We start from the raw sequence: 22,374 nt of genomic DNA on the forward strand, positions 1-22,374 counted from the left end.
GGCCACATTAACTTTTAAAAATGCATTCACTAAAAAAGAAATAAAAATAATAATAAAAAATTAAAAAAATGTATTCACTGGCTAGGTGCAGTGTCTCATGCCTGTTACCCCAACACTTTGGGAGGCTGTGGCAGGTGGATTGCTTGAGGTCAGGAGTTTGAGACCAGCCTGGCCAACATGGTAAAACCTCTTATAAAAATACAAAAATTAGCTGAGTGTAGTGGCAGGAGGCAGCTACTCAAAATGAATGATCATGTATATTTGAGAAATTTAGGTACCACATAAAAATGAACATCGGGAAACATTTGATATTCAAATTATTTTAATTACTCTAGAGTATGGTTTGTCAAACTTTTGATTAAATTTGAGATGGAGTTTCATTCTTGTTACCTAGGCTGGAGTACAGTGGCTCAATCTTGGCTCACTGCAACGTTTGCCTCCCGGATTCAAGTGATGCTCCTGCCTCAGCCTCTTGAGTAGCCAGGGTTATAGGTGTCTGCCACCAGGCCCAGCTAATGTTTTCTATTTTTAATAGAGATGGGGTTTATCCATATTGGCCAAGCTGGTGTCGAACTCATGACCCCAGGTGATCCAGCCAGCTGCCTCAGTCTCCTAGCTTGTTGGGATTATAGGTGTGAGCCACACTGCCCTGTCATCCAGGCTGGAGTGTAGTGGCATAATCTTGGCTCACTGTAATCTTCACCTCTCAGGTTCAACCAATTCTACAGCCTCTGTTTCCCAAGTAGCTGGGATTACAAGTGCACACCACCACACCCAGCTAATTTTTTGCATTTTAGTAGAAACAATTGTCACCATGTTGCCCAGGCTAGTCTTGAACTCAAGAGCTCAGGCAATCCACTGGCCTCGGCCTCCCAAAGAAATAGGATTACAGGCATGAGCCACTGCACCTGGCCTAAAGATCTGTTTTAAAATTTATATTGTTTATTTGTTGCTAGCTAATGCTCCCCCCAAATCTTATCCCTGTCATAGCCCCACTTTATCCATGACTACCCCTTTCCTAGAGGTAGCCCTTATCAGTTTTTTGTATAGTCTTCCAAAGACATTCTGTAGCTTAACAAATAATAGCAAATACATCACTACTTTTTTTTTTTTTTTTTTTTTTTTTGAGGCACAGTCTGGCTCTGTCTCCAGACTGGAGTGCAGTTGTGCAATCTCGCCTTACTGCAACATCTGCCTCCTGGGTTCATGCAGTTCTCCTGCCTCAGCCCCCAGAGTAGCTGGGATTCCAGGCATGTGCCACTTGGCTAATTTTTGTATTTTTAGTAGAGATGGGTTTTCACCATGTTGGCCAGGCTGGTCTTGAACTCCTGACCTTGTGATCTGCCACCTTGACCTCCCAAAGTGTTGGGATTACAGGCGTGAGCCACCGTGCACGGCCCACTTCTCTTTTTCAAAATTTTTGGTAAAATATGCCTAACGTTAAAAGTTTTTTTCGTGTTTTAGGCAGTCCTCTGTCACCCACGCTGGAGTGCAATGGCGTAATCGAAGTTCACGGTGCAGTATTCACCACCTGGGTTTATGCAGTCCTACTGCCTCCCAGTGTGCTGTGATTACACACCTGAGCTACCCCACCTGACTCGGTGCTCTGTTTTTATTTTTTCATGCTTTTTTTGTATGGGCACCTTAACTGGGAAATGTGATTCAATTAACTGATTGAAAGTAAACTCAGTGGTATTTAGTTGGTGCTATTCACAGAATTGTGCAATTATCGCGAAATCCATTGTCAGTTTTAGTTACTCCATTTTTATTGTTTACTGTGTGTAGTATAATTGGGAATTATTGCTTGATGTTTTTAGCATTGTGGAAAGGAAACACTGATTTTTTTTTTTTTCTATCTTCTAATGGTAATTTACGAAGGATTTCTGTTTTTTTGTGGTTTATTAATAGGAAAGATAATCTTAGTTTGAAAATCATAGTTTGCTCCCGGCTTCCCATTGCTTGGGAGGTTTCTAGACTTTTGTTTTTTTTTAATACCAACTCCCGCTCAGTTGCCAAGGCTGGAGTACCTGGGTTCAAGTGATTCTCCTGTTTCAGTATTCCAAGTCGCTGGGCATACAGGCATACACCACCAAGCCCAGCCAATTTTTGTATTTTTGGTAGATACAAATTCCCCCTATTGGCCAGACTCGTCTCAAACTCCTGACCAGGTGATCTACCTCTGTCAGCTCCCCATAGTCTTGGGATTACAGGAGCCAGTCACTGTACCAGCCTAATTTTTTTTTTCATATTAAATATAGAATTACAGTTTCAAGACTTTAAAAAGACTTCTTGGTGATGAGGTGTTGTGATAAGTCTTCTATTTTGTAGGATGAGGAGACTGCTAGATTTCTAAAACCATGTCTCGGGGAATAAAGTAGTTTTGTACTTTGATTTTAAGTTAAATAGTAATTATGCTTTTCAATTATAGATTGAAAGTATCCAGCTCATGATGGACAGTGAAACTGGTCGATCCAAGGGATATGGATTTATTACAGTAAGTAATTACCATAATTACATGACGTAGTTGCTGTCTTTTGAAACTGGTTTTTGCTATGTTGCTGAGAATAATGTCTAGCTGTTGGTGTTAAATGATGTCCCACTTTACCCTTCCAAAGTGCTGGTATTACAGGAGTAAGCCACTGTGCCTGATGAAAATTTTTTTTTCCACAGCCAAGGGTAATATGCCCTTGTAACAAAAGGGAGTCACAACTCATACATGAGTGTGAAAACCAAATCGTTACACTTAGGAACTCATAACACTTTTTGATCTGAGTTGCATAGTGAAAGTACAATAGTTACTAATGGTGGGGAGGAGGCATGTTTAATATTTACAGGTTTTTGAAGCTGGATATGGGGGCTCCCTTTGGGAGGCCATGGCAGGTGGATCCCCTGAGGTCAGGAGTTTGAGACCATCCTGGCCAAGATGGTGAAACCCCACCTGTATTAAAAATAAAAGAATTAGCCGGGTGTGGTGGTAGGTAGTACTACCAACTACTCAGGAGGCTGCAGGAGAATTGCTTGAACCTAGCGGGTAGAGGTTGCAGTGAGCCATGATCACGCACCATCCTGGGCGACAAGAGCAAGACTCAGTCCCAAAAACACAAAATAAAAAAAATTAGTTTTCGCACAGTTGCTACTTTTTAGTAAGCTGTGGTATCACTTACTCCACTTACTATATAATGAAAGTTTGTTAAACAGTGTGTTAGTCCATATGTTTTTATAAAGGAATACTCAAAGATTGGTTAATTTATAAGGAAAAGAAGGGTTTTGTGTCTTTTAATTTTTTTTTTAATAGAAAATATTTTTTTTTCTTACATAGAGATGGATTCTCAGTTTGTTGTTGAGGCGGATGTTGAACTCCTGGGCTCAAGTGATCTTCCCCTTTAGCCTCCCAAAGTGCTGGGAGGTTTTTGAAGCTGGATGTGGGGACTGGGATTATGGGGATGAGGCACTGTCTCCTGGCTTTTAATTTTTAATTAATTAACTTGCTTGTTTTTTCATGAGCCAGAGTTTCGTTCTGTTGCTCAGGCTGGAATATGGTCAAGACTAGCCTGGCCAACATGGTGAAACCCCATCTCCACTAATAACTAGCCAGGCGTGGTAGCGCATGCCTGTAATTCCAGGTACTCAGGAGGCTGAGACAGGAGAATTGCTTGAACGTAGGAGGTGAAGGTTGTAGTTAGCTGAGATCATGCCTGTGCTCCAGCCTGGGCAACAGAGTAAGACTGCCTCCAAAAAAATTAAATATAAAATAATTAAGAAAATAGGTTATCAGCTTCTGCAGGTCATACAAGCATGACACTAAGAGCTGCTCAGATTTTGTTGTGGCCTCGGGAAGCTTTTACTTGTGCTTCACAAAGCCTTTACTGTGGTTGGATGGAGGAGCAGGTCTGTCACTTGGAGAGAGGGAGGAAGATAGAAGACGAAGTAACAGAGCAATGACCCTCACCCATTAGTAGGGAGAGTGCACCAAACCATTTGTGAGGGATCCGCCCTGTCTTCCACCTTGCCAAGTCACACCTTCGACAGTGGGGATCACATTTCTACATGAAATTTAGAGGGGACAGGCATCCAAACTATATTACTATATTCCTGTTACTTTTTTTTTTTTTTTTAATTTGAGGCAGAGTCTTGCTCTGTCACCAGGCTCCAGGCTGGAGTGCAGTGTTGCGATCTTGGCTCACTGCAACCTCCACCTCCAGGGTTCAAGCAATTCTCCTGCCTCAGCTTCCCGAGTAGCTGGGACTACAGGTGCTCACCACCATACTCAGCTAATTTTTGTATTTTTAGTAGAGAACGGATTTCACCATGTTGGCCAGGATGGTCTTCATCTCTTGACCTTGTGATCCGCCCACCTTAGCCTCCCAAAGTCCTGGGATTATAGGCGTGAGCCACCACGCCCAGCCCTTGTTATCCTTTATACTGTATACAATATGTATATATGGTCAGTTTGATTAGCCAGTTCTTCAGATGATTGAATGTTTGTTTGTTTGTTTTGAGGCAGAGTCTAGCTTTGTTGCCAGGCTGTAGTACAATGGCACTATCTCGGCTCAAAGCAACCTCTGATTCCCGAGTTCAAGCTATTCTCCTGCCTCAGCCTCCCAAGTAGCTGGGATTACAGGTGTCTACCAACACATCTGGCTAATTTTTTGTAATTTTAGAAGAGTTGGGGTTTCATTATGTTGGCCTGGCTGGTCTCAAACTACTAACCTCACGATCTGCCCGCTTCAGCCATAATTGAATGTTTTCTCCTTCTGTCTCTGATAACATTATGACACATTGTTACCAGTTAAATGAAGGTCTTTTAGGGTTTTTTACTTAAGATCCTTTTTATTGTACAAACCTCACAACCAAGACCAGAATTATCTTATTTAAAGTGTTGTTGGGTTGGGTGCTGTGGCTCACACCTGTAATCTCAGCATTTTGGGAGGCCAAGGCAGGCGATCACCTGAGGTCAGGAGTTCAAATCCAGCCTGGGCAACGTGGTTAAACCCAGTGTCTATTAAAAATACAGAAAATTAGCCAGTCATGGTGTCGCATGCCTATAATTCCAGCTACTCGCGAGACTGAGGCAGGGTGGGGGCGGAGGCGGCAGTGAGCCGAGATTGGGGCACTGCATTCCAGCCTGGTTAACAGAGCAAGACTCCATTTCAAAAAAAAATTTAAAAAGTATTTCTGGCTATCTATGGCTGCCCTGTCTTAGTAGGATTATGAGGTTACAGCTGAAGTAATTGTATGTAGATGTGCCTTTTACTTTTAAAAGCAAAGTGTTTTTAAGTATTAATGTTACCTCATTATGAAACCCAAATACATGATGGCAGTATTTTCAGATATATGAACTGTATAACCTTTTATGGTCCTGGAAACATGGTATTTTTTAAAGTACATTTTGTATCTCTATCAATAAATTAAAATTGATTACTTATATCTGCATTTCAATAAAATTCAAGCCTGTTATGTTGATGATGAGGCTGTTTAACTTAGCTGACACTCTATCCTGGATGTTAGAGCAAGACTCCATCTCAAAAAAAAAAAAAAGTACTAAATTCGACCTGACCTCAGGTGATCTGCCTGCCTCAGCTTCCCAAAGTGCTGTAATTACAGGTGTGAGCCACTGCACCTGGCTAGTTGCACATTTTCTTTTTTTTTTTTTCTTTTCTTTTCTTTCTTTATTTTTTTTTTGAGACAGAGTCTAGCTCTGTTGTCATGCAGGAGTGCAGTGGCGTGATCTCGGCTCACTGCAACCGCCGCCTCCTGGGCTCAAGCAATTCTCCTGCCTCAGCCTCCTGAGTAGCTGGGAGTATAGGCGCGTGCCACCACGCACAGCTCATTTTTTATATTTCAGCAGAGACGGGGTTTCACTATGTTGGCCAGGATGGTCTTGATCTCTTGACCTCGTGATGCCTGCCTCGGCCTCCCAAAGTGCTGGGATTACAGGTGTGAGCCACTGCGCCCGACCTACTTGCCCATTTTCTAACCAAGATCCCATGTTCTCAGATAGACAGCTGTTATTTCTCGTAATACCTTTTATTTCAATTACCACATCAACAAGCTTCATTTGCATGAGTTAGCGTCATCATGTATGTTGTGTTTTCTACTTCTATCTTGAAATTTCTGCCTTACAATTCAGTAGTAATTATTGAATATACTAACAATGTAAATATATTTTTAATTATAGCTTATATTTTAAGAACTAAAATACTGTTTTTGTTTCCACCTCCCCTATCATATAGTTTTCTGATTCAGAATGTGCCAAAAAGGCTTTGGAACAACTTAATGGATTTGAACTAGCAGGAAGGCCAATGAAAGTTGGTCATGTTACTGAACGTACTGATGCTTCAAGTGCTAGTTCATTTTTGGACAGTGATGAACTGGAAAGGACTGGAATTGATTTGGGAACAACTGGTCGTCTTCAGTTAATGGCAAGACTTGCTGAGGGTAAGTGTTTCTTGCTATTATGAATGATTTATTGTGGGGTAGAAAGGTAGCCATGCAAACTAAGAAATGGAAAAATTTTATTTATTTTTTTTTTGAGACAGTCTCACTGTCGCCAGGAGTCAGGGTGGAGTACAGTGGCGCAATCTCTGCTCACTGCACCTCCACCTCCTGGGTTCAAGCAGTTCTCCTGCCTCAGCCTCCTAACAAGTAGCTGGGACTATAGGCGCGTGCCACCACACCCAGCTAATTTTTTGTATTTATTAATAGAGATGGGGTTTCCTCACCATGTTGGCCATGGTGGACCATCTCTTGACCTTGTGATCCTCCCACCTCAGCCTCCTTTATAGGCACTGGAAAAATATTTCATTTTGTAGTTGGCATTATCCTTGGCCACACTGTTATTTTATACATGATATGCCTTGTATTAATATATGGAAATCTACATTATGTGTTTTGAGCGTGACAGAATAATTTGTAAGATTTATTTTCCTTTATATAATATGTTTGTATCTCAAACTTAAGAATACAAATATTACAAGTTTTTTTTTTTGAAACGGAGTTTTGCTGCTGTTACCCAGACTGGAGTGCAATGGCACGATCTCGGCTCACTGCAACCTCCACCTCCTGGGTTCAGGCAACTCTCCTGCCTCAGCCTCCCGAGTAGCTGGGACTACAGGTGCGCATCACCATGCCCAGCTAATTTTTGTATTTTTAGTAGAGACGGGATTTCACCTTGTTTACCAGGATGGTCTCAATCTCTTGACCTTGTGATCCACCGGCCTCGGCCTCCCAAAGTGCTGGCATTATAGGCATGAGCCACCACGCCTGGCCCTTACAAGTTTTTTTTTGAGACTCTGTCTCACTCTGTTGCCCATGCTGGAATGCAGTGGCATGATCTTGGCTCATTGCAACTTCTGCCTCCTGGGTTCAAGCGATTCTTCTTCCTAAGCCTCCTGAGTAGCTGGGATTACAGGCGTATGCCAGCACACCTGACTAATTTTTGTATTTTTAGTAGAGAAGGGGTTTTACCCTGTTGATTAGGCTTGTCTTGTACTCCTGATCTTGTGATCCGCCTGCCTTGTCCTCCCAAAGTGCTGGGATTTAAGGCATGAGCCAACGCACCCGGCCCAAGTGATTCTTCTGCCTCAATTTCTTATTTTTCGATACAACGCCTTGCCCAATTTTGAGTGCAGTTGGGCGATCTTGGCTCACTGCAAACTGCCTCTGGCTGAATCCATCTTCCCACCCTAACCTCCAAATAGCTGGGACTAACACTACCGCTAAGCCTGGCTAATTCCTGGGTTTTTTGTTTTGTTGTTGTTGGTTATTTGGTTGATTGTTTTTAAGAAATGGGATTTCTGCCGGCTGTGGTTGGTCACTTAACATTGGCCCTCCTTGCAATTTATTTTAGTGAAATGATCATGATATTAACCACCCAGAAAACTTTGTTTCTGTGCTCTCAACATAGTAAGAACTTTAGAAAGAACATAGTAAGAACTTTCAGGCCTCTTTTACAGGTACAGGTTTGCAGATTCCACCAGCAGCACAGCAGGCTCTACAAATGAGTGGCTCTTTGGCATTTGGTGCTGTGGCAGGTAGGAATTGAATCTTTTCTAATTTGAAATCGTTGTTTTTTCATCTAATTCGAAAATTTTCCAAATTTTTAAATTAAAAAGGACTTACTGAGAATTCAATTCATCAAGTACTTCTAGCCTAGAAGTTTCTAGTCTTTTATGTAAGGCAGTGCAGATGGAGGGTAGAATTAACCATACATCAAAATGAGCTGTGAAGACAATTGTAAACCCTGCACCCATTTTTAGTTGAAATTCATTGATGTAAGTTTATATCTTTTAAAATATATCACTTTTATTAAACATTATAAGTTCTATATTGTTAGGTAGAAATTTTGTTTTTTGTAATATTTGAATTCAGAAAATACCAGAGGCATTTAAGAAAGCTTTACTTAAAACTATTGAGTGTAGAGACAGTTATTTTTCCTAATAGTATATAAAAATTTAAGATCATGAATTGGGAGATGGAATTTTTGGGGACAACTGGAAAAGAAGGGTGAATTGACATTTACAATGTGTAAAAAGGGATTGAGTTCATAAAACATCCATTCTTTTTCATATGTTAATTAATTAATTAATTAATTAATTTTTTGGAGATGGAGGCTTGCTGTGTTGCCCAAGTTGGAGTCCAGTGGCTCTATCTCGGCTCACTATAACCTCTGCCTCCTTGGTTCAAGCAATTCTCATGCCTCAGCCTCCTGAATAGCTGGGATATTTTTAGTAGAGACGGGGTTTCACCGTGTTGGCCAGGCTGGTCTTGAACACCTGACCTCAAGTGGTCTGCCCGCCTTGGCCTCCCTACATGCTGGGATTACAGCTGTGAACCACTGTGTCCAGCCCTTATGCCTTAATTTAATTACCTGTAATAACTAAAAGCCTTGACATTGACCCAAATCTAGGAGATAGGATTTAATTTTGAAATGTCAAAGACATCTTTGAGAACGTTGTTAAGAGGAACCTTTTTTATTTTGGTTTTGCGGGGGTGGAGTCTTGCTCTGTTGCTCAAACTTTTCTTTCTGGGTTCAGGGAATTTTGGTGCCCCAGCCTCCCACATAGCTGGGATCACATACGTTCGCCACCATACCTAGCTAATTTTTGTGTTTTTAGTAGAGACCTGCCCACCTTGACCTTTCAAAGTCCTTGGTTACATGCATGAGCCACCTCACCTGGCCGGTCCTTTGACCTTAGGTGAGAATGTAACTGAGAAGATATATTTTAGATCATGGTAGTACTGCTTCTGAATGTATGAAAAGGTCCTGTGGTTGCTTCATGATTTTCTTGATTTAAAGCTCAGTATTCAATTAAAGGAGATCATTTCTGTTTTTACATTTTTTTACTGTTTGCCGCCTTAGTGGATGTTGTAAACCTGAATTTGGTTCCATTTCCTCTCTATCAAATTGTATGACTTATCTTTAAATTTGACAAGCAAATACTTACTAGAATTTCTGACAATGAAATCAGTTTATACTTATAAGAAGAATCACAACCAGTAAGGAATTTGTGTATTTAATAGTCATTTATGACTCCTCAGGTATCTTTAAGTTATTCCATTGGATTAATATATAATTTATTTTGAGTTTATACTGTTAGTTATTTGATCCTTTACAGTGAATAAATGTCTATTGCCACTTGCTCTAATTAATACTACATCATTACTTAGAGAATTATACCCTATTATTATAGTTTAAAAATTATTTTACCAGAAAACTGTTTACCTATATTACTTCCCATTGTTAATAATTGTTATTTGATAATTTAGAAATTTTTAATTCATGTTCTAGGTATTCCATTAAAGGGTGGTGAAAGATTTGTTCCTGCCTTCAGGAATTGATACAGTGATAAAGGGGTCAATTATAGACAATTACTGTTACACCCTGGATGCTGTATCAGATAAGTTGATTTGGTCTTAAGCAATATCTTCAGTTAACTGAAGATTATCCACTGTTAATATCAGTTCTACCATTAGCCATTATTTCTTTTATTACATATGACTGTACCTCTCTGGATTGTTTCTCATCGTGTAGTTTATATTAAGATTGAATGTAGTCAGCTAAAACCCTAACGCTCCATTTGAATTTCTGACAGTTGTCCCTATGCTTTATTTATCTATGTATCTTGTTACATTCCTTTTTTTAGTGCTGGTGGTCGAGATGATTTTAAAGATCTTTCTTGTTTTGTTATACTTGCTATAAATTTCTTCTGCATTAATAACACCCACGTTTTAGGTGAATATCTGTAAAGTTATCTGTAGATGTTTTTCTCCAGATGGTAGTTATTAAAACATTACATATACCTAGTTGAAATAAAATTGAGTGTTCACTGTCTTTGAGGCCCTTGTCCCTTAAGTCTTTGAAAGATACTGGGTAAAACCAAGGGTGGGTCATCACTATATCCACATTATTTTAGTCTGCCAATTCAATAGGCCCTTTCTAAGATAGGTTAGAGTCCTTATCTTTATGAAACCCATGCTTTTTTTACTTGGTCACAAATTATACAACAGATCATTTTTGAAGTTATGATTGGGTTGATAAAACAGCATGGATTACTCGTATCTATACATTTTTTTCCCATTTTAGGGGAAAAGACAAATTCTGTTAATTAAAGTTTATTGACACTGTTCTCATGGTCATATCTTCAGGTTCCTTCAGTGTACACTAGTTACATTTCTTCAGCTCCCTGAGATGCCAATTTTGAGCAAGTAGGACCCAGGTATTATTTCCCAGTATAAGTTGGGTGCAGATCCCTGTACATTTTCCCCCATGTTTTATGATCATTTTCTGTCCCCAGCAAGAAACCCATAAATGTGGTAATAAAGTGTTGAAATTTAATCAAATTTCAATGAAAAGTAGGTTACTGAATCAAAATTTTGATATTGTATATTTCTATAACTAAAACTTAAAAAAAAAAACCAGGAAGTTCAAGAGAGCATCATAGCACTGTGGCAGTTTCTTTACTATTAAGACTTGGTATTGTTTCACCCTGTAGTAACTTTCTTTTAAGATGCCGCCCAACTGTAGAAATCTAACAATTATATGAGAAAATATATTGGTCAGATCCCTCACTTATTTTTAATACTGCTTACTTTCATTTTCCTAAACTTCATAAATTGTAAGAAAATTCCAGAGATTTATTCTTGCTTTACTTAATTTTTACAGTAGGCCAGGAAGTAACTAATTAAGTTGCCTCATTGTGGGCTAAATTTGACAAGTTAAAACAAGTTAAATATTTTTAAGGCCCTTTAATAATATATCCATACTGTTGGAATGGTGTATTTCCCAATGGTGATGTTCTTCCTAAATTGGGAAATCATTGAATGTGTTTACAGCTTTTTGATATGTACTATTTACTATTTTATAATATCCTTTTATGGTGTTAAGTACTTAACGGCCATTAAAAAAATAAATACTTGTATTTCCCAAGTACTTGGAATTGAATTCTCAAGATCAGGGTTTTTCACTCATTTTCTGACCGGTGTGCTTCCCTTTCCCCATTTCCCATTATTCCCAGCTGAATACTAGTGTAGTGGAATTCACTTGAGATGTGGAATAGTAGTATAGGAAGAGAGAGGGAAAAGTAAGCTTCCTAGGATAAGAGGGGGAAAAAAAGGCCCCAAAGCCTTGTCAATGAGGAATGGGGAAGGAGGTTTTGCTGCCAGGTTTTACTAAGTACATTTGAATAAACCCTGCTGTTATAGTCCTCTTTTATTAATGCTTTCCTGACATTTACCCTGTTAGTTGAGGCTCTTCATTGTTCCTGCACTGAGCTGTAGAATTCTCTTTTGTTATAGATTTGCAAACAAGACTTTCCCAGCAGACTGAAGGTGAGTTGAAGTGTTTATATTTTTTATTTTTGACTTTGAAATAGAATTAAATGTAGTAAGAGAGTTTTCTGTATTTATTGTCATATTTATACCAGTAATCTAGACCTGAATTTTGACACAGTGGCTCATAGTGGTATATACATAATAATCTGTATTTCGTAAGACCTAACCCAAATCATTAATGGACTTCAAGAAAATCAAAATATCAATTTTTTTTGCTTTAGTTTGCTTAAAATTTTCAACGTGTTCATTTTATGCCTATCTGTGTTGTAAGTGTTGATAAGTTTTATATAGAAGTCAGGAAATGATGTATTCTGTTGTTAATCAAGTAGGCAAGTATTTTAGAACATAGAATCTGGAAGTTGTCCTAGTATAAATTTAGGAATCGAGCTATAAAACTCGCCCTTTTTTGGTTAAGGAAGGATACCCATTCATTTCTATAAGCCAAAATACCAAGCAATGAGAGGTTTATCCAGAGTTAATGTACGCTCACCTTTCAGAGAAAGTGTCCATAAGTAGGCTATGATTTCTTGTTTTTTGTTATAACTTAATTTCTGTTGCTTGACATGAGCATTTTGCTGATAATGTAAGTTCTGTATCATCTTCTATAGGAGTATGCTTAATGTTTAAGAAAATGATTCTGTATGAGAAACATGTCATGTTCTGTCATAGTCAGGAATTAAAGATTTTTCCGCAAACAATATTGTTCTAGTCAGTACTGGGGTTTTTTTTTTTTTTGTACATGAAGTCTTGCTGTGTACCCCAGGCTGGAGTGCAGTGGCGTGATTTCGGTTCACTGCAACCTCCGCCTCCCAAGTTCAAACAATTCTTCTGCCTCTGTCTCCTGAATAGCTGGGATTACAGGCATATGCCACCATGCCCGGCTAATTTTTGTAGTTTTAGTAGAGACAGGGTTTCACCATGTTGGTCAGGCTGTTCTTGAATTCCTGGCCTCAAGTGATCCACCCATCTCGGCCTCCCAAAATGCTGGGATTACAGGTGTCAGCTACCACGCCTGACCTCTCAGTGCTGTGTTTGTTAAGATACTTTTAAAAGTAGAGGTGGAGGCTTTTCCCAGATTTACTGTGTTCTGCATTTATCTAGGTTGAATGGGAATGTTTGTATAGTACATTTTCTTAATAATTTTTAGTATTCATAGTATATAATATGAAATATGAGAGACTGGAAGAATGAAGTCTTCCTCAGTTCTGTTTAGACTTTGTAGTTTTTCCAAGGATACTTCCACATGTCTTCTATAACCTACAGAGTGATCTTCATTTTTGCATAGGTATAATATACTCTTGAATCTTTTAACTTTTTTCCAGTAGAATTTGATGTTATGTTACAATTTTATTTTAAAAAAATCTTTATGAAGGAAAAAATACTTGTATATTACAAAGAAGCTAAAGCACTTGTAATGCTACCAGAAAGTAATTATTTTATTATATATTTCATGCACAGCCCTAGCTTTTGTTCAGTGTGATATTTCTGATACTATAAGTGATCGTTTATTTTAATTACCGTAATTTCTAATGCACTGTTTTATCCTTAGCTTTGTTTGTTATTATGTTTTGGAATGAAATTTGGTCAGATAATATGATTACGGTGAGTTCTGTAACAGCTACTGGTAATATTTTTGTAAATCACATGAAAGCATTGGAGCAACTGTCTTGGAAAATGCTCTTTAAGCTTCAAACCCCCAGTATGTTTTGAATTTGAATAAAAGTGTTCATTAATTTTTAAGTTGGTAGCAGTGAATATTATAAATACATACTTAGCTTTTTTCAGTGTTGTTTCATTGTGCTAAAATATCATTTTAAAAAGATTAATTTATTAATAGGATTTACTTAATAGGATTCTTAGTAGAATTTAGTTTTCTAGGACATTGTCTTGAAATGCTTGGATAATTTTAAATGTCCTTTAATCCTCTTATAATGTTTGTAAAACTATTCATGGGCAGAAAGCTAAGAAATACAAAAGGGTATACACTTACTTGACATTTCAAAGGATTTTATTATTATCATCCCCTTATTGGAGTATAAACTGATAATCATACCAAACAAATCTTATCCTTTGTCTATTTGGATTGATGCATATTGAGATTTTGTCGAATTGATTTTGATAACATAAAGTGTTTAAATTTCCTTGTTAAAAATAGTACTTTCAAATTTCTGAATGTCTATATTGGGTTGCCTCAATTTTCTGGCACCTAGAAGCTACTGATACATACTTTAGTAGTAGTATTAAATAAGGTAAAATACTCGAGTGACATCCTAGTTACATGCTTGGGGTGGGTATTTGGTTTTGTTTTGAAGTAGTTATGAGGGATACTTTCATGCATTTTCCATGAAACTAATTTTTCTTTCTCTTCTTTTAGCTTCAGCTTTAGCTGCAGCTGCCTCTGTTCAGCCACTGGCAACTCAGTGTTTTCAACTCTCTAACATGTTTAACCCTCAAACGTAAGTGACAGATTTTGTTCTTGGATATTTCCTGCAAAGGTGTTAATAGAGTTGTTTTGAAAAAGTATTTCCAGCTGTGCATGGTGGGTCACACCTGCAATCCCAGCCCTTCTGGAGGCAGAGGCGGGTGGATCATCTGAGGTTTGGAGGTTGATACCAGCCTGACCAACATGGAGAAACCCCACCCGTGTCAATTAAAAATGCAAAATTAGCCAGGCGTGGTGGCACATGCCTGTAATCCTGCTAAGGCAGAAGAACCACTTGAACCTGGGAGGCAGAGGTTGTGGGGGTCACACCATTGCATTCTAGCCTGGGCTATAAGAGCAAAACTCGCATCTCCAAAAATATATATATTTTATAATTGAAAGTGCAATAGTTCTGATGCTTTTAAAATAATTTTTTAGCTGCATGTGGTGGCTCATGGCGGTAATCCCAACACTTTGGGAGGCCCAGGCAGGTGGAGCATAAGACTGGAATTGTATTAAAAGCTAGGCAGATTATCTGTTTTCTTTTTATTTCTAAGTAGTTTTCTCTGATGTATTTACTTGTCAACCAGTCTGCCCTCAAGATTTTTGGGGGCTTTGAAATTTTAAGCTTTTTAGTTTAATACTAAAAAATTATTAAAATGTTTCTTTTTGGCTGGGCGAAGTGGCTCAGACCTGTAATCCCAGCATTTTGGGAGGCCAAGGCAGGCAGATCACCTGAGGTCGGGCAATCGAGACTAGCCTGACCAACATGGAGAAACCCGTCTACTAAAAACACAAAATTAGCTGGGCGTGGCGGTGCATGCCTGTAATCCCAGCTACTCGGGAGGCTGAGGCAGAATGGCTTGAACCCAGGAGGCAAAGGTTGCAGTGAGCCGAAGTCATGCCATTGCACCCCCACCAGCCTCAAGCAACAGGAGTGAAACTGTCTCATAATAAAAAAAAAAAAATTTCTTCGATTATTGACTGATATGAATATTTCTTTTTTTCTTTTTTTGAGACAGGGTCTCACTCTGCTACTCATCTCGGCTCACTTAGCCTCCACCTCCCAGGCTTAAACGATCCTCCCACCTCTGCCTCCTGAGTAGTTGGGAGTAGAGGCGCTAATTTCTTTGTTTTTTTTTATGAAGACAGGGTTTTACCATGTTGCCCACACGGGTCTTGAAAGTCCATAATGACTATTGTGTGACTGTTTAATCCAAAACGTCTTGGATTCTTTTCTTTTCTCAATACCAAATTTATTTTAGCTTTATCGATGAAATGGTGACAGACTTTTGTTGTATCATTTGAAAGATAGCATTGTTTAACTGTGGGGGTTTTTTTGAAGACAGTCTCACTCCAGGCTGGAGTGCAGTGGCACCACCGGTGCTATCTCAGCTCATTACAACCTCCATCTTCCAGGTTCAAGCAATTCTCGTGTCTCAGCCTTCTCAGTAGATGGGATTACAAGTGCACGCCACCACTCCCAACTAATTTTTGTGTTTTTAGTAGAGACAGTGTTTTGCTATGTTGGCCAGGCTGGTCTCAAACTCCTGAGCTTTAAGTGATCTGCTTGCTTCAGTTCCCCAGAATGCTGGGATTAAATGTATGTGTCATAATGCCTAATTTTTGGTTTTTTTTTTTTTGTTTTGTTTTTTGTTTTGAGACGGAGTTTCACTCATGTCACCCAGGCTGGAGTGCAATGGTGCGATTTCGGTTCACTGTAACCTCCGCCTCCTGGGCTCATGTGCTTCTCCTGCTTCAGCCTCACCAGTAGCTGGGATTATAGGCGCCTACCGCCATGCCTGGCTGATTTGTGTATTATCAGTAGAGACAGGGTTTCTCCATGTTGGCCAGACCAGTCTCAAATTCCTGCCCACCTTGGCCTCCCAAAGTACTGGGATTACAGGCGTGAGCCACCATGCCCAGCCTAAGTTTTTTGTTGGTTGTTCTGGTGCTGTGACTCGGATAGGAACCTAAATATATATATTTTTTAATTCATAGAATATTTAATTTTTTAAATAACATTTGTAAATATATACAGTGTGTTTCAATAGTATTTAAGACTAAATGCTTTCTTACAGAGAAGAAGAAGTTGGATGGGATACAGAGATTAAGGATGATGTGATTGAAGAATGTAATAAGCACGGAGGAGTTATTCATATTTATGTTGACAAAAATTCAGCTCAGGTATTTTTATATTTTTTATAAATGATAGGTTGTTCCTCTCCACCTTAATCTTGACATATATGTAGTGCATGTTATGGTCACTGTGCTCCATTATAGTAGTTTTTTTTTGTGTGTATGTGCGCCTGTAAGTAGCTTTAATGAGTGGCTAAAATAAACCCTCCAAAATAAAAGAAAATCAGTAACAATTTGATCAGGGTATCGGAGGAGTTTCTAGTACTGTTCAAAGCTTGCTGTGAAATCTTGGCATCTTTATTTATTCTTAGGCTGCATACAAATTATAGAGAAAAGATAGAACAGGGCAAGTTGGGTAGTGTAAGTCATTTTTCAGTTAAATTCTGTGTATACTTATTAGCCAGTGGAACAATTATCATAAACCATTTTGTGGTTATAGAGTACTAAGTCTCTACAGTCAACTTGAATAAACTCATCTTGGTCCATTTTGCATACAGCAACATTTTACCTTTTTTGCTTTTCTGTGTTTTAGGGCAATGTGTATGTGAAGTGCCCGTCAATTGCTGCAGCTATTGCTGCTGTCAATGCATTGCATGGCAGGTGGTTTGCTGGTGAGTTTTAATTTATTTCTTTCAGTCATTATTAACGCTCTAAAACGAAGATGATAAACCCAACATGTCTGTTCCTTTCAACAGGTAAAATGATAACGGCAGCATATGTACCTCTTCCAACTTACCACAACCTGTTTCCTGATTCTATGACAGCAACACAACTACTGGTTCCAAGTAGACGATGAAGGAAGATTAAGTCTCCTATGTATATAGCTTTTTTTCTTTCTTGAGAATTCATCTTGAGTTATCTTTTATTTAGATAAAAATAAAGAGGCAAGGATCTACTGTCATTTGTATACAACTCCTGTTACCTTGAAAAAATAAAAATGTTAACAGGAATGCAGTGTGCTCATTCTCCCTAAATAGCAAATCCCACTGTATACAAAACTGTTCTTTTGTTCTGCCTTTTAAAATGTTCATGTAGAAAATTAATGAACTATAGGAATAGCTCTAGGAGAACAAATGTGCTTTCTGTAAAAAGGCAGACCAGGGATGTAATGTTTTTAATGTTTCAGAAGCCTAACTTTGTACACAGCAGTTACATCCACACTTCACTAATGTTGATATCTGGGCTGATGGTTGAGCAGGTTTCTGAAATACACATTTAGTGTGTGGAAATACAAGACAGCGTAAGGGCTGCTTGTTAGCATCTCATCTTGCATTCTGATTAAGTGGCAGTAAAGGGAGATTTCAAAATTACAATATTTCTTGATGGTATCTTTTCAATTAATGTATCTGTAAAAGTTTCTTTGTAAATACTATGTGTTCTGGTGTGTCTTAAAATTCCAAACAAAATGATCCCTGCATTTCCTGAAGATGTTTAGTGAGAATCTGGTAAGCGAAAGAGTCTGAAAAATAGGAAATGCAGACATAGGTTTTGTCTGGTTGCATATAATCTTTGCTCTTTTTAAGCTCTGTGAGCTCTGAAATATATTTTTGGGTTACTTCAGTGTGTTTGACAAGACAGCTTGATATTTCTATCAAACAAATGACTTTCATATTGCAACAATCTTTGTAAGAACCACTCAAATAAAAGTCTCTTAAAAAGGCCACAGGAAATCTTCATTTTTCAAATGTTTTGAAGTTACCAAAATTTTAGAATAGAGTATTACCCTCTTTAAGTTGTGATTCAGTACTTGCCGCTTTGGGAAAAATGTGCCATGTCTGTGGAAACTTGTCTTCATGTTGCCCCCATGACTTCCTTTATGCCATTATTCTAAAATATTAGTCCTGTGTAATTTATCAAAACTAGGGTTTACCAAAAGGAAAAGCAAACAGATAGCCATGCCCAACCTGGGCATTCTTGGTCTCCTGCATTATCTGGGTATAATTGTGAAGAAAACTTTACCATTTAAAATACATATTTAACAAAATGGCTTAATTTCAACCTGGTTTCCCAAAATGATTTAGCTCCATATATTAATGTAGTAAGCAATTTTGAGCTTTCATACTAGTTGGGAAGCAAGCAACACCATTTATACTCAATTCTCTTCAACTTTTTCTATCTTGGTCAAATCTTGAGTAGGTAGTGGTGCTCCTAAATTTTACCTTCAAATACCGATTTTCTTGCTTAGGCAGGTGAGATGGACAACTGCCTCACTACAGAAGCTTCTTACCAAATGTTTACCATTTTGGTTGTTAGCATTGAAGCACAAATTTTATAATGTTATTCAGATAGGTGTTTTTTTTTTTTTTTTTTTTTTTGGTGACGGAGTCTTACTCTGTCACCAGGCTGGAGTGCAGTGGTGCAATCTTGGCTCACTGCAACCTCCGCCTGGATTCAAGCAGTTCTTCTGCCTCAGCCTCCCGAGTAGCTGGGACCACAGGTGCGTTCCACCACACCTGGCTCATTTTTGTATTTTTAGTAGAGATGGGGTTTCACCATAGCCAGGATGGTCTTGATCTCTTGATCCGCCCGCCTCGGCCTCCCAAGTGCTGGGATTACAGGCATGAGCCACCGCACCCGGCCCTCAGTTTTATTTAGAGAGGTTGAGTTTGGGGGGGGGGGGGGCGGCATCAATTTCATAGCAATCATTTTGTTTGACATTTATCCTATTATTCTAGTGATTTAATTTGAATGAAAACTCTCAAGGTTCAATTTCTTTTTGTTTCTGCGATGGAGTCTTGTTCTTTGGCTCAGGCTGGAGTGCAGTGGTGTGATCTTGGCTCCACCTCCCAGATTCAAGCAATTTTCCCAGCTCAGCTTCATGAATAGCTAGGACGCAAATGCACACCACCGTGCCCAGCTAGTTTTTGTATTTTTAGTAGAGACGATGTTATGCTGTGTTAGTAAGGCTGGTCTCAAACTGACCTTAGGTGATACGCCCACCTCAGCCTCCCAAAGTGCTGCAATTACAGGCATGAACCACCGCACCTAGCCTCAATTTATTTTTTGATACCAGAGTGCAGTGTTCTTTGGGGCAGTGATATTCTGTCAGTGTACTTTTTTCCCCCCTGGTTACAATTTTTTCCCCTTTTACTAAGCCCTCCTAACAAATTTGTCATGTCATTGCTTTCTAGGGAGCTGGGCCAGCAAACATGGCTTTTAGTAGTTAATCTCATCTAGTATTAAAAATGGGGTGGCTAAAATTTAGCCACTACCTGAGAATGAAATTTGGTGTGTAGATAACATTCAGAGGAAATGTGGTTGGAGGACTATATGTGGAGCTAAATCAATTTGGGAAACCAGTTTGAGGTTAAGCCATTTTGTTAAATATGCATTGTAAATGTGTCTTGAATAGCGTGGCACATGGAAAATGGCTCATTCTCAGTGAAACTGTTTACGTGTATGCGGTCAGTTCCTGAGTCTGCATCCCACTGGTTTGAAAATCTGTAGCTAATCTTACAGTGTCCTTAATTTCCTCCTTCATGTCAGTGTTCCAAAGTGTTCATCTAATTTCTTCTATCTTTTTAACAATGTGAAAGTTCTGTTTAAGAAATACTTAATGAGCAGTGCAGGTTAGTAGCTCCAACAAGGTCTGTGTGGCCTAGGCAGGTGACATGGACAACTGCCTCACTACAGAAGCTTCTTATCAAACTAGTTTGCAGAGGGTAAGCTATATAGTTTAGATTGATGATTGGTTAGAAAATCATTTGGAATTTAGCCAGTTGAGAAGCTGCAGAAGTGGTTGATGTTTCTAATTTGTTTCATAGTGGATATTTTGCTTTATCTGATAAAGCTAATAGGTATATCTAAACAACCTCAAGCTGGGCACAATGCCTCATACCTGTAATCCCAGCACTTTGGGAAGCTGAGGCAGGTGGATCACAAGGTCAAGAGTTGGAGACCAACCTGGCCAACATGGTGAAACCTTGTCTCTACTAAGAATACAAAAATAAGCGGGCATGGTGGCACATGACTGTAATCTCAGGTTCTCTGGAGACTTAACACAAGGAGAATTGCTTGAACCCAGGAAACGGAGGTTGCAGTGAGCCAAGATCATGCCATTGCACTCCAGCCTGGGTGACAGAGCAAGACTCCGTCTTGGAAAAAGAAAAACTCAGGATAAATAATGCTTTGGAAATAATGTAATGTGTGACCTTGAGGAAATTTAGGCTTATAAATCCATTTTTTGAAATAGTTTTTCTCCTTTAAAATGGTGACTGTTATCAACAAGCACAGAGTTTACTGAGTAATTAGTTGACGAGTATCTATGGAAAGTACTAGACAATCCCAGGTTTTCCAATTTTGGATTAAGAGTACCAGACCTTATGAAAGAGACCCTAACCCTAGTCATTACATTAGTCCATCTCCACTGCTGACCTTTGGCAACGCTGGATAATAGCCTGAGAGAATAAAATGCCTTTAAGAGAGGGACACTGAGACTACTCAAAGACTTTCTTTTATTAGTACATGGGCTGGGATTGATGGAAAAGGGTGGATGTAGTCGGCAACCATGGTTAGCATCGGATGCCCATCCCGATGGCCATGAATGTGCCAAAGGTGCCGCCACTCTGCATCATGGTTTTCCCAATGCCGCCCATCAGCTCCCGACCTCGCATTCCGATCCTGAGGAGGAAACCAAGATGGGGCTATTTGATGACAAATATACCGGAAATAGTATTAACTGCCGCTTTCCAAGTTTTTGCTAACACTAGTTTAGCAACCCCTACATCTCATTTTCCACTTACTACATATTATCTCTTACCTGGGGTTGGTAATGAAAAAGATCCATCTGGGTATCCAGGGCATTCTTCGGGAATGTATTAACTACCTTCAGTTTGTAGGAGGCAGCAGATGCAGTGTAAAATACAGAGAAACCAGCTTTTAGGACTGGTTTTGCCTTCAGGTTAAATGTGACTCAATAAAGACATCTGTCTTTTAGACAGTTTTTTGGTGTTAATGATTGTGGAGTAAGGTTGGGATTCAAGAGTCAGCTCTGCAATTTACACGTTATGTCAAGTGTAAAATGGGCATCTCAACATTATTTACAGGATGGTTTTGAAAACTACAGCATTTGGCACAGGGCTCAACATGCAGTAAATGCTCGTAAATGGCAATTTACAATGTGGAGATATGGCAATAACAGCCCCTAAGTGTAAAAATGACCTTCGGAGTGTGAGGTTTATCTGCTTTGTTTCTGTGTCCTGTATCCAGAATAGTAAAACCGCTCAACAAGCTTCTTTCCCACGCGCAATTGGAAATAAAAATAACAGCAACAGCAGTAACCAGTGGCTGAGCACATCTTAATATGTGCCAGATGCTGCGGCTGTGCGAAGTGTGCTGATCGAATTTTTAGACCTCTGTAAGGTGGGTGCTGCTGTCTTCATTCTACATCGAGGAAACCCAGTCTCCGACTTGCCTAAAGTCACCGCATCGGTAAAAGAAGGGCGAGAAAGCATTCTGACTCTAAAGCTCAAATTGACCTTCCAGACTGAAGGCAGTTTTGTAAAGAGCCTGGCTTGGCGAAGGGACAGCGAGGGAGGTGGGAAGAAGGAGGCTCTGTTCAGGCTCCAGGTCGAATGGGGAAGGGCCGGAAGGTCTGGCTGCCCTGCCCGGAGATCACCGCCTGCGCCTCTCACCTGAGACAGGAAAAGGTGCCGAAGAGCGCCCCGGCCGCCATGCCCACGGCGCAACCCATCACGAAGCCCATCTTGACGCGGTCGAAGCAGCTTGGCTGGGACTGTCCGTAGGGACCCACGGCCACCGGCATCTGCGGGGTGCGGGGGATAGGAAAGTGTGGGCCCGGGCGCCAGCCCGAGAGTCGCGCGGGGACAGAGGCGGGAGGCTGGGAAGGGGGCCCAAGGGCTCAGGGAAAGTCTGGGAAGGAAAAGCAGCGCGCAGCCCGACTCCACCAGCCTCCTCCGTTCCGGACGCGCGTCGCCCGGCACACACCTCACCTCGCTCGCGGCCTCGGTCGCTCAGCTCTA

The 22,374-nt window shown here is 39.7% G+C and overlaps 2 protein-coding genes across 14 annotated transcripts in view; one reads left to right on the plus strand and one right to left on the minus strand.

Annotated features, from left to right (window-relative positions):
- Nucleotides 1–18,054, plus strand: part of RBM39 (RNA binding motif protein 39) — a 41,866-nt gene extending 23,812 nt beyond the window's left edge. For 8 of the 12 annotated variants that reach the window (XM_078371020.1, XM_054256887.2, XM_078371022.1 and 5 more), the window contains 8 exons: nt 2,429–2,494; nt 6,234–6,438; nt 7,956–8,033; nt 11,779–11,829; nt 14,207–14,288; nt 16,336–16,441; nt 16,926–17,004; nt 17,089–18,054. In XM_078371020.1, the coding sequence (XP_078227146.1) occupies nt 2,429–2,494; nt 6,234–6,438; nt 7,956–8,033; nt 11,779–11,829; nt 14,207–14,288; nt 16,336–16,441; nt 16,926–17,004; nt 17,089–17,189 (768 nt within the window). In that variant the 3' untranslated portion in view covers nt 17,190–18,054. The remainder of the gene's footprint in view (nt 1–2,428; nt 2,495–6,233; nt 6,439–7,955; nt 8,034–11,778; nt 11,830–14,206; nt 14,289–16,335; nt 16,442–16,925; nt 17,005–17,088) is intronic. The other 4 variants (XM_054256890.2, XM_078371021.1, XM_002747232.7 and 1 more) reach the window with 1 other exon arrangement.
- Nucleotides 18,055–20,830: 2,776 nt separating this feature from the next.
- ROMO1 (reactive oxygen species modulator 1) lies at nt 20,831–22,373 on the minus strand. Of its 2 annotated transcripts, none has more exons than XM_008995467.5 (3): nt 22,345–22,373; nt 22,027–22,157; nt 20,831–21,013 (listed from the first exon to the last, which is right to left on the minus strand). In XM_008995467.5, the coding sequence occupies exons 2-3, from the start codon at nt 22,155–22,157 to the stop codon at nt 20,905–20,907; spliced, it is 240 nt and encodes a 79-aa protein (XP_008993715.1). In that variant the 5' UTR covers nt 22,345–22,373; the 3' UTR covers nt 20,831–20,904. The 2 variants fall into 2 exon arrangements, with proteins under 2 accessions (XP_008993715.1, XP_002747283.1); XM_002747237.8 differs by having other exon boundaries at nt 22,340–22,373.
- Nucleotide 22,374: the final 1 nt, after the last annotated feature.

Source organism: Callithrix jacchus, chromosome 5 (assembly GCF_049354715.1).
Source record: "Callithrix jacchus isolate 240 chromosome 5, calJac240_pri, whole genome shotgun sequence".
NCBI classification, from domain to species: domain Eukaryota; kingdom Metazoa; phylum Chordata; class Mammalia; order Primates; family Cebidae; genus Callithrix; species Callithrix jacchus.